Source organism: Plectropomus leopardus, chromosome 9 (genome assembly GCF_008729295.1).
Source record: "Plectropomus leopardus isolate mb chromosome 9, YSFRI_Pleo_2.0, whole genome shotgun sequence".
Lineage (NCBI taxonomy): Eukaryota > Metazoa > Chordata > Actinopteri > Perciformes > Serranidae > Plectropomus > Plectropomus leopardus.
The window spans coordinates 22,482,627-22,495,125 of record NC_056471.1 but is presented as its reverse complement, the minus strand read 5'-3'; the positions used below and the strand labels follow the sequence as shown (position 1 = coordinate 22,495,125).

Sequence of the window (12,499 nt, the reverse complement as noted above, 5' to 3'; positions counted from 1 at the left end):
TTTTTAATTCACAAAATATCCAGCAAATTATTGGAAAAAAAGAAATATTCCTTATTTACAGCCCTCTATGAGCTGCTTTAGTAATAAAAAGTAAATGAATTTATGTACCCAAAAGAAAAAGTAATTGTGCATTGTCTTAGTAAGTTCATCTTTGTGCAAAAAAGTTTTTCAAAATGATGTGCTAACAAAAACATTTGAGGTTCTGATGTAACAGTAAAATACTTATTTCAATCTTTATCACCTCAGGCTGTCAGAAACTTTGAGGCTATGAGTTAATGATCTGAATCTACAAACATCAGAGTGTAATTAGACCGTAAAAGTCATGAGTCAGAGGGGATTATGTGGCCGTGATTCATGTCATCATGGCTGAAAAAAATGAAGAAAGACTGTAAGTCCCTGAGTCGTTTTTTAAAAAAAACATGCCCTGCCTCTTTATCAGTGAGCAGTAAAGTCTAGAGTGTGAAAACACACCCAGCTAGTGCAACAGGTTGTCGGGCAGTTTTGTCATCATTAGTAGTTTTACATAGCACACACATTAAAAGAAACTTCTCTCCTGTGACTCAGAAGTTTTCCTTGTTGAAGTAAAATTTGGTCTTCCGAGGATCCACGTCTGAGTATTTTGCACATTTCTTCTCCAGGACTTTTGCGAGAACTGCGGGGCCACACAAGAAAGTTCCCACAACAGACCTGAAAACAAGCAAAAACAAAATAAAGAGTTAAAAATCAGAGGTTAAACATTTAATGCGAACAGAACAAAACAAGCAGTGATGGAAAGAAACCGTAAAATCCACTCAAGTGCTTCGATTCCAGACGTCAGATAAATGTAGGAGAAAAAAATAAATATTTAACTTCAAAATAAAATAGTAGCAGATATGGAAATACACAATTCAACTTCATACTTGAGTAAAAGTACTTACCCTTTAAAACCTGAGCAAATTGGCTCGATTTCTTTCAATAACATGGAAAGAAGGCGATGAGCAACTTAACGAGAAATGGCACAAAAATTGGCAAGAATTTTCGAGAAAATTACCTGAAAATAATATGAAAAAAAAGTTTTAAAAAAAAATAAAAAAGAGAATAAAAATTTACCTTGAGAAAGTGTGAAAAACCAAATAATATTAGAAAATAGATTTTCTGCAACATAATATTAATGCCCCTCCTAAATATTTGGAATATGTACATTTTTTTGTTGCATAGAAATTCACCACAATGCAGGAAATTAAGTGTTTGACACTTAAAATTGTTCTGACAGAGGACAAACAACACAACATCAAAGGGTCAAAGGGACTTTTTACTCTTCATGTATCACTCCGCTTCCCCGCTGTTCTGAACCGTTAATTACGGTCGGTAGTTTTAGGCCCACTGTGTGTCCCTCGGGAGTTGCCGTAAAGGAGGGAAAAAGTAGTGAGGGAAACTTTACTATTTTCGGGGCTCGTGCTTGTGTGGGAGTTTTGGCGCCGTCTTCTCGTTTTTTTTTTTTGTTTTTTTGTTTTATTAGTTAACCAGTTAGGTGAACCCGGGACGCTCGGTTACATTGCCGCGGTGAGGACTTTACCTGGAGCCGTTACCCGCTCTGCTGTTTTTAGCTTAGCTCCCCCAGTATAGCTAGCTGGCTAACCCCTTACGGTGCTCCAGAGACTACACAGCTGCGTTACCGGAGATGTGCCGCGGAGACGAGGACCCTTTCAAGCCCGGCACGGTGAGAGATGCTTGCCCGGCAGGGACACTAACCTGCCCTCGCCCTTCACTGGCGACAGGTGCCAGAGTTTCCTCAGCCGCAGGCGGCGGAGACTGCAGTTACAAGCCGGTAAGGATACTTCCTACCCACTTCAAAGTCAAAACGGGCGTATATTTTACAACAGTTTGCTCATGTGTAGACCTAGCTAACACAATGTAGCAAGCTAATTTGTGGGAAAAGGTTTTGTGTTGCTAGGCAACAGCTGTCAATTCCAGCTGCTGCGGAACTATTTGTGTCTGCCGGGCAAAAAAAAACAAAAAAACAAAACATACTATTATTATTATTAGTATTATTATTATTATTATTATTAATTAATTAATTAATTATAATTAATTAATTAATTAATTAATTAATAATTTCCAAATTAAAAGACCAACTTAAATTATTCAGAGTGTTTTGCTTAAAAAGCAACTTCCTTCTATGTGTGGTTATGGTTTGGAGGTGTTGTTGTCTGTGCCATTTAGCTCCATTATATTGGAAAAAAGGCAGACATCTCAACAGCTGATATCTCACACCAAAACAATCTAGACTGATAAATAGCACTACAGTTAAGAGAAAAATGTGTATTTTTTAATTTAGGGTGAACTGTCCCTATATTTTGCTGGTGACATTACGTTTTCATTGTTGCACTGGTACTTTTACTTAAGTAAAGGATCTGAATTCTCTTCCACCACTGTTGAAATGATTTCTAACAAAGAAAATTTTATCTTACGTGGGGTTTTCTTTGCGGACTTGTTCGAACTCCTTGTCCCAGACAGGTCTGCCATAGTGAGTCTTCTGTTTGAGCCCAGTCACGACATCTGTGTCCTCATCGAAGTGAACCCAGGCATGACCAGCCTGTGGCCAAAAAAAAAAATTAATTAAAGGGGAACTACACTTATTTTCAAAATGTCTAATACAGTCCATAAACCTTAGTAAACATGAACAACTACAATGCAAATTATTGATGTCATCCTGCACATGATAAAAAAAAGGAAAAGTGTCTCTCAAATGTGTCAAGTTTGTAAAAAAACACATTTTATTTTGAAGTACAGTGAAGTTCCAGCACAGAGCTTTTATTCTGAAGTGCTGTCTCTGTTTATTTTTGCAATATGTTTTTATTTATTTGTGTTTTTGGGAAATTAAATTGAATATGTGGTACTGTATAATGTGTGGACCTTGAACTAAAGAGGAAGAAATCTGGACTGTTCTAGATGACACAGAGAGCACCCAGCGGACTGTTTTGGAGTATATGGATACAGTTTTTTTCCAGAACTGAGAATACTACAACAAAATAAATCCCATTTGGGGAAAAAAAAAACATCACCATCATCACAAGTTGGAGACTTCCATGTTTGGTTTCCTGATTTGTCCACAAACTTGGATTAAACTTTCTGAGGCCATGGAAATAACATATTGGAATTCTTAGCTTAGGTGGTGTTTTCCTTTGAACACACTGTTTATCTGGACCTTGCACTGTGACTTATTCATCCACTTACAAGACTTTGATCCCATCCAGTCAGAAAGAGTTTGTAGGTGAGGAAATCCCCCATCCCTCTCTCCTCCATCTCTCTCTCCAGCACCTGCAGGAGGTCGGCAAACCACTCGAAGGCGTGTGTTTCCCGGCAGAGCCAGTAAAAGTAGATCTGAAACCAGGAAGCAGATGCAGCGTGTTAAACAATGATCCTCTTTACAAAACAGCAGCCGATGACTCGCTGTCTAATATGGGTGGATTGTGAAAACACAAGGCGCTCTTTATTTAAAAGACAATAACAGGACCTACAGGTTTAAATGTCAAAATCAGACTGATTCGAGTTGATACCTTTCTGGTGCGCAGTTTGGGGTTGGAGATTTTGAACTTGTACCAGATGGACTTGAGGATGGAGGCAAAGGGAGTGACCCCGATGCCAGCGCCGACCAGCATGCTGACCTCATAGTCGAATACGTCCTCGCTGGCTGTGCCAAAAGGCCCGTCCACGCCCATTCTGAGGAACAACAATAAATAAACTTAAGCAGGGAAATAAACATTAGGTGACAGAAAAAAGTGTTTGAAGTTAACTCTTTGTACCCTGGATCAACATCGCTTTTCTTTTGGTGCATTCAGTTGCCTTTAATGAGTATTTAAACCTTTAAATCCTGTAAAAAATGGTTTGATTTCTTTTAAAACATGGGGGAAAAGGGCAATGAACAACTTGGCATTAATGTCCCACAAAGTGTAAGAAATTAGTAGATTTAGATTTTTTCTTTTTAAGTTTGGGAAAAATGTCAAGAGAACTATATTTTATCACAATTATACATTTACATTTATTTATTTAATTCACAGAATTACCACAATTTTTGAATATGTTTTCTTGTTGTTGTTTTTTTCTGCTCTTAAATTCTCCAAGTCATCCAATCTGCGGTTCAAAGTAAATCTTGACCTTGTCAAAACACTATTTAATGTTTGTTTATATAAGGACAAGTATGCAGCAATAGACTAATGCCACTTACCACAGATTTTATAGCATGACCTTGTTTGTGTCGCCCGTCACTAGATTCAATTTAAGAGATTTATGAGAGCAACGGACAGTTTGAGTCGGTTTTCATCAGGAAAAGGGGTAAAGGCTGGCATAATGCAGCCCAGCAGTGATGCAAAATCACCCTCAACCTCAAGAGGACATGGTACGCAGTGATTTAAAGGTGTGGTATGAAAGATAGTTGATTGTTCCTCCACACCTCGCGTTTCCACAACTCCGAGCCCCCAAATATGGTACCCTCTGGCTCAGAATAACCAAGATGTTGCTGAAATGTTGAAAATGTTGAGCCTGGGGCTTCAAAACTGCAGTTCACAAACCAACAGCTTACATCACAGTAGTTGAGCTTATTTTTAAAACAGTCTATGGAATTGTTTTAAGCTATTTGTGGGGGCTATGGACAAGTTTTGATCAAGAAAAGGGGGGAATTTGGCATTATGCAGCCAAGATGTACTACAAAAGCACCCAAAAGGACATGGTAAACAATGACTTAAATAAAAATGGGTATTGTTACAAACACAATCACATACAAACAACCTAGGAAAGGGACAAATGTCCAAAAAATTTAGATCCATGTGGAATAAAAACTGTCGTTTTTCTGCATTATCTTCACTCATAAGGGTAGATTTTGTGGGGGACGCAGGGGACACGCCCCTCCTAAATATTTGGAATATGTGCATTTTTTTGTTGCATAGAAATTCACCAGAATGCAGGAAATTAAGTGTTTGACACTCAAAATTGTTCTGGCAGAAGACCATCAAAACCTCTTTTTCATGTGTGGGCTTTTTTTAAAATTAGTACTCACTTGGGTCCCTGACCTCCCTCTGGTAGCTGCTGCATGATGTCGATGAGTTTGTCAGTCCAGTCTCCAGCCGAGCGGATGTGGATGCTGAGGAAGTCCTCCTCGGGGGCGGAGGTCATGGTGAACGGGTGCCACTCCAGCTGGGAGATGGCCGGGCAGTTGAGAAAGACGTACTGACCCACCTCCATTTTGAAACCGTCCTTCACCAGCTGCAGCTCCAACACCTTCGACGGATGCATCACGATCTGAAAGTTAAAAAAAAGCAAACAGGTGGGGTCACCATCACATCATCTTCTAAAACAACTCAGCAGGAAAAGAAGAATCAGACGTACCTTCCTGTACTGGACCCTCTGCATGTAACGGATGAAACGCAGCGCACGCTCACAGATATACAGAATCATCGGGCCGATCACCCACCACCAGGTCTGAAAATAAAAGCAAATCATAAATAATGCTTTTATTTTTGCAGGTGGTCGCAGTAATTAAAGTGGAAACAGACAAGTTTTTTTTTTTGTTTTAGCTAATCATCATCATCTTCCCGAGGTTGTACAAAGTAAAGGTTCCTCCCATGCTGACATTTTCTTTGTATTTTGAAATTAATTAATTTTATTGGCAAATATTAAAATAAAAGGCCAATACAGATAATTGGCAAAATGCAAAATATCTGCCCTGATAATCGGATAGGCCTATAATCTGTCGACCCCTAGTTGGGTCACAGGGCATCACATGATGGACGTGGAAGTTGTAATTGCACAGTTTGGCCACTACAATGAATTGGCTACTTCCCTGGGGGCTGCACTGAGCAACTTTAAAAGGAATGAACAGCCCCCCGCAACACTGTATCCAGTTCTACTTATACATCCATGGCTAGCCAGTTCCCACAGTAGTAGTATCCCCAGTAGCAGAAATGGTAGACAGTGGAAAAACTGAAGTTACTGTGGAAACTCCACTTGGCAAAAGAAAAAGAGCCCCAATGCTAGACTCTGAGGTCCAACAATAATACCACATGGAAACTCCAGAGGGGGGAAACTTGTCTGTTTAAAAATATAAAACAGATTAAAATTCAGCTTCAAAAAGACGAACCTGTGCAGGTCCTCCTCCAAACTGAGGGATGGGACACTCAGAAATCCGTCCCCATTCATCACTGCGGTCTTTACATAAGGTGAAATTGTGTGGTGGATTTGTTTTCACTTGTCTCCTCACGATGAACCTGCAGATGCAACAAACGAGTTAAACCCTCTTTGGATTAACGACAATGTTTTTAAAAGAAAAGACAGCAGAGACTTTTTTCTCACCCGGCTCCGTGAAACACGAGACCAGCGAAGAAGATGACAAACAGATGGTGTGTGTACCAGAAGACCTCGAAGTAGCTGCGTCTGATGACCTCCATGGAGGAGGTGATGATGAGGATGAGGGCCAGCGTGATGATGACGCCTGTAAGGCCGGCGATGGTGGTGAAGACGAAGTAGGTTGGAGTCTGCTGCGCATCCTGAGACACAAGAGGAAGAAGAGAGTGACAACGTGGACACAGAAGCTTTCGCTAAGAGAAAAAAAATGGAGTAATCGTAATCCTTAAAATGTTTTAAAAGGAAATGAATTCATGATGTCTAATTATTTCTGGACTTATATGAAATGTACAGTATTATGTTAAATAATATTTCATGTAATTCTTCATGAGTTTCTTTCTTTACATTGGGTTACTGTCTATTGATTGGTTTGTTTTGCTGCTCTTTTGTACAATTTGTCTTTGATTTTCTTAAATTAATTTAATTGTATTTCTCTAAATTATGTTAGATTAGTTTTTATTCTTATGTTTTTCTTTTCTCCCCTCCTTTTCTGTTGTTAATTTTCCTTATTAAGGTATTGAGGCATATGTAATGAGGGGTTTGGAGGTCGTCCACCAAAAAAGTTAAATCATCAAATACTTAACTTATTGCATTTTGGTGAATTTTATGCGTCGATTTGTGTATTTTCTACATCAATTGATGGTGTAAACATTTTTAATTTTGCCAAAAATAAGTCCTCTGCTATGTGTTGGGTTTTTTTGGGAGGACAAATGCACATTTTTTGAATACTGAGGGGGACGTGCTCCCTGTGTCCCCGCCCAAAATCTCGCTTATGCTTTACCTGCAAAAACAATGTGACGTGAAGGGATTTTGTGTCTTATTTCTTTAGTTACAAATCCTTACGATGTGTGTTACGCGGATTGGGTTCAGATAGGTGGTGTTTCCTTCGTCCGACAGGTTGGACAGAGCCATTGAGAGTTTATCATAAACTCCTCGTCTGCTGTTGTTGTACCACTCCACGTTCAGCAGATGGGCGATCATGTGAACGGCTGTCAGGACACAGAGAGGAGACACATTACTGCAGCTGCAGGATTTCACTTTTTTATTCATTTTACCTGCTGAAATCTGGCTTCTGTTTGAGATAGGATGTGTCTAATTTGTTCTTAAATACCTCAGAAGTCAGTTTTTAGTTACATGAAAAGTAACTAAAATGTTTGCAGGTTACGTTTCCCTCCTATCTTTGTAAAGAACTCTAAGGGAAACTCTTTAAATATGCCCTCAGTCAATATTTATTTTAGGCTTTGTTTACCATTTACCCACTCCCTTCGCCAAAACTTAACCACAACCTTTTTTAACATTTTGACTGAGTGACTCTGTCTGAGTGTCTGTGGGGTGAGGAGGAAGTACTGTGGAAAAAGACAATCACAATTTGTGTTGTATTTGCAAAGAGAAAACATCTGTTATGCTATAAAAGGGCGGAGGTGAAGTCATTGTTTTGTACGTCACGAGTGAGTCTCAAGTCTTTTCACTCAACTCGAGCTTTTAGTCCTAAACAAGTCGTAATAAGCTCTTTACCAAACGTAATGCCATTTTCACAACAGAATAATACATTAAATTAACCCCATTAATCAAAATGCCTTTTAAAATTTGTATTCATTTGTTGAAACAACTCTATTGGATGTTGTTGCCTCTCTGTCTGTAATTTTTGTCGGCACATTTTGCATACTGCAAATCTGCAGTGACTTTTTGGTTGACAACCTCATAGTTTTGCATGTAAATTAAATCATTTTTGGTATAATTTTTTCTGTCGACATGCTGGGAATGAGTAGCGTTTATATTAGCTGATTCTGGAATCAAAGGGAAATAAAAATTTTCGTTTCACACTTTCAAAATAACATACTTTTTAAAAACTCTAAAAGAAAACAAGGCACTCTTTTTTTAAAAATATTAAAATGCCTTTATTTCTACCGCATGGTCATGATGGACCTTAAAAACACTCCTACACGTTTCAGCATACAGGGACTCAAAAATCTCAGTATTTCCCCACCCAAAGAGCACCTTGAACTGACTGATTTTTGAGTCCAGGAAGTGCTCCTTTTCTTGCATTTTTGAACATACTTTTTAATTTTTGGGTTTGGTGGAAAGGTAGCAAGTATTTGCAAGTCAAAAGGCTCAAGTCCAAGTGAAGTCATGAGTCACTAGGGTCAAAGTAAAGCTGCAATTCTTTTTGTATTTTTTCTAGTCTAAAGTAATGAAATGTGTGCGTCTAGTCCACACCTCTGATTACATAGGTGATATATACTATATAGTATTTTTCTCCCATTTGCAACCACCTCACTTAAACTTCACCACCAGGAAACACTGACAGCCTTTTTTTCCACTTTACTAATCTGAGTCAACCTTGAATGAACAATCTGATAAACACTGATAAGCTATGAGTCAGACGAGTTTGCACACAATGGGAAATACTAACCATATCACCTGAATCCTACACACAAAGTACATTGTATTTAATCAGCGCAGAAAGCACAAATTTAAAAAAATAGATTAAAAAAAAGACTGATGGCAGTGGTCAAATAAGCTGCATATGCATGAACTCTAATATAAACTTAAATGTTGACAACAGATAAAACTAGAGCCATTTTTAGTGCTGTGACTTAACATATTACTAATGTTCATCTTTCAACAAACGCTATTGTCAGGGAAAAGGAAAGACTGAAAGAGAAATACTCACCTGTCATCAGAGCGATCATGTATGCCACCAGTTTGTGGAAACTCAGATTTTTGTCCAGTTGTTTCCTCATTGATCTGCCGCAACACTGAAAAGATAAAAAAAGGAAAAATAGACAAAGAACACCTTTCTAAACGTGTTACTGAAACCTGCCTGCCCTGTGTCTGTTCAGGGAGGGGAGGTGAGATGGAAAACATGAGTTATCCAGTTTTTGGCTCGATTTGTTGTGGCCTCGTCTTTAAAATATTAAATGTTTTAGTGTGCCACCGTAACAGAGCTCTGCCTCCTGACTCACATTAAACTGTCAAATCACAACATTGCAGTCACTGATTCTGTTGTGTTTATTTGATTTATTCTCATTTAACATAAATTCAACAAAACAATTTCAAACTGTGACTTCATAGACTATCGATGCCACAGATTCTATAACTGTTCAACATATTTGACTTTTATAGTAATGATTAAATGTGCTTTAAAAATTTCAGATACTGATGGCAAGACCAGTAAATGAAAGTGTAATTAGTGGAAAAAATAATGGCAAAATTCCAGGTAAAGATTTAAATCTATGACCTCCTGTAGTTATTGATTTTATTTTTTATGTATTTTTATTTTGTTCTATTTATTTATTTTTTGGAGACTCCTCTCTATACAAATGCACATGTTGCCATGATTTAACTTGTATGTTACTTACTTGTATATTTGCCGAACTGTGAATAGTTTTTTCCTCTCTCTATTTCCTGACAAAGTAACTATATATAATTCAAATTTAAATAAACATTATGTTCCAAAAAACAAAAAAAGTTTATAAATACCAAAGAATACTCCACAGCCATAGACAGGCACTCTGATCTGCCTGGCTAAATTACTGTCTTGTGTTTACTTCAATTATTTATTCACGTTACTTTACCTTGCTCTTGAGTTGTTATTATGACAACATTTTTTGGAAGACTATTTATGTAATTTTGTAAACTGGCTGGTGGCCTTTTTGATTTATTTTCTTTTTGTTCTGTGTTCCACTTTTCTTTGTTTTGTATGTCCTTAATATTATTGTAAAATTAAAAATAAATTATTAAAAAATAAATTAATACCAAAGAAGGAAATTAGGGATCGGTTTCCTGGACAAACAACAGTCAAACTAGTTTGTTTGCCAGCTTGAAAATATTCCACTACTAAAAGATAATGACAGAGAGAGCGCGCTGAGCGCACCTCGCCCTGCTGTGACGTTCAAACATCCTGATCTTACCACAAAGGAGCCTCGGAGCAGAGACAGCAGGTTCCTGCACACCGGCAGGAGGATCAGCATGCAGTTAAAGTTGAGGACGGCTGCTGGAGCTCTGGCCCAGGCCAAGGCAGACTGAAATAATAAAAAATGTTAATATAAATTAATTAAAAAGGTTAAACAAGCATCTTAGCTATAGAGACAGATTTATCTCAGTGTTATTTTTGTCAACAGATCGACAATTTATCAGTAAATATAAAACAACTTTCACAAATTAAAAACCCCCTCAAAAGACTATTTTGAAAAAAAAAATCATGAATACATTTAATTAATTTGCAAGTAAATGAATAGTGTTTATGAATATCATTATTACAACATTATTACAGTTTTTAATTATGAATATCAGTTGTTCTCTTGCAGACTTGCACTTCATTCACACGGAGTCTTTATTATTATTATTATTATCATTATTATTATATGCATTTGTGTATTTGCAGGTCTATTTTATATTTGAAAAATATTTTAGTGAGTTTTACTTTTTTTGTATTTGTGGAGGTTGTTTTTATATTTACAGATAGCACATTTACACTCAGATTGTCGATCTTCTCACACAAATAACACTGAGACAATTTACCTCCATACTCAGCTGACGTCTCTTCTGTTTATACTCACGCCTAAAAGATGACGCGTGTAGAAAAACTCATCCCTCAGATCGTAGAAAAGGTAAAACCACACGAAAAGGAAGATGTTGATGCCCATCCACACCACCTGCAGATAGGATACATCACACATTTACAGTCTTCTTCAATCTTCATTTTATTTATTCGTCACATTTATGTATTGTTTTTTTTTGTTTTGTGATACTCGGCTTTTTGCGCACAGGAGTTGTGCGTAAATCCCCACTCTTGTCTTCTTAGTCATCTTTGCGAATTGACAAATTAAATTCCTAAAGAGTACATAAGAGAGCTCACCAGTATGAACGATGTAAGTCCATTGTTGATAATCCAGTTCCCCATGTTGAGCTCTTTATCTTGCAGCAGCAGCAGGAGCAGCTTTCCTGCATCTTCAGCCTGCTCTGCGCTTTTATTTTCCACCTTCCCGTCCGGACTCCTCCTCCCGCCTCCTCTGTGCAGGTATAAAGGTGATGAGACAAAAAGAAACAAAGCATACAGCGACTGAAATTGCGTCGTCGAGGAAGTTTAGAGGAGAGGTTTCCCTCCTGGAGTTGAATGACCACATTCCTACCTGCTGGAAAAACAAGTATGGACGGCGGGAATGAGGAAGTGTCTTTTGCAGCATTCAGGAAATTTTACTTAGCTGGACGTGACGCAATTCCTTTTATTGGGAGAACAGAGTTTTATAGTGTTTGTGAGAGGAGAAGGAGTGATCAAAAGCAAATGTGTGGACATCAGTTTATTTTATTTAAGTTTCAAGTAAAACAACAGTAGTCAAGGCACTGAACGAACAAACAAGACAAAACAATTTAAAAAATGAGCAAATTGTGAAGCACTTCGATAAAGTAGGAGCTAATGCAGTATCAGTGTGGTTAACGCACCATCAGCTGGAAGCTTAAAGGGATAGTTCACATTTTTTTTAAGTGGAGTTGTGTGTGGCACTTATACATAGACAGTGTGTTACATACAGTGGACGTCAGTCAGTACACCCCCAGTTTGGAGAAACAGGCTGGAGTCAAAAATGGACTTTAAAAAGAGTTTTGCCTTAAAAACAATCTACATCAGTTTAACCCTTAAACCACCTGAATCATCATCAGTTCTTCTGACACCTTTCACAAGCTTTTAACCCATAAAAACTGAGAAGACTGATTCAGTTTCTTTCAAAAACATGCAATCAACAACTTGGCATAAAATGTACTGCAAATTACAATGAATTATTAAAAGGTAACAAGAAAATTGCCTGATAATTAGCAAAATAGAGAGAAAATCATTAGAAAGTTATCCAAAAAGAACCCTAGAGGAAAATGTCCCATATTTTAAATGATGTAATTACATATTTAAATTTCGGTTACAGAAAAAAAAAATCTATTTAATATTATTTTTATTTTAATTTGGCACTTTTTTCAGGTTATCTCCTGTTCCTGATATTTTTCTTTTTTGTGTTAATTTTCACTTTTTTGTAACTTTACTAATATCTCATCAGTCATTTCTTGTTCCAAATTTCAAATTTTTTCCATGTTTTTTGAAAGAAGTCAAGCCAATTTGCTCCGGTTTCAA

The 12,499-nt window shown here is 37.4% G+C and overlaps 1 protein-coding gene across 1 annotated transcript; it reads right to left on the bottom strand.

The window, feature by feature from the left end:
• Window positions 1-25: 25 nt before the first annotated feature.
• nox1 (NADPH oxidase 1) lies at window positions 26-11,393 on the bottom strand. The gene is made up of 13 exons (XM_042493762.1): window positions 11,240-11,393; window positions 10,941-11,036; window positions 10,293-10,403; window positions 9,053-9,137; window positions 7,222-7,367; window positions 6,328-6,521; window positions 6,116-6,242; window positions 5,365-5,457; window positions 5,036-5,277; window positions 3,540-3,702; window positions 3,217-3,363; window positions 2,451-2,575; window positions 26-687 (listed from the first exon to the last, which is right to left on the bottom strand). Exons 1-13 carry the CDS (start codon window positions 11,282-11,284, stop codon window positions 561-563), a joined length of 1,701 nt encoding a protein of 566 aa, XP_042349696.1. The 5' UTR covers window positions 11,285-11,393; the 3' UTR covers window positions 26-560.
• Between the last annotated feature and the right edge of the window lie 1,106 nt (window positions 11,394-12,499).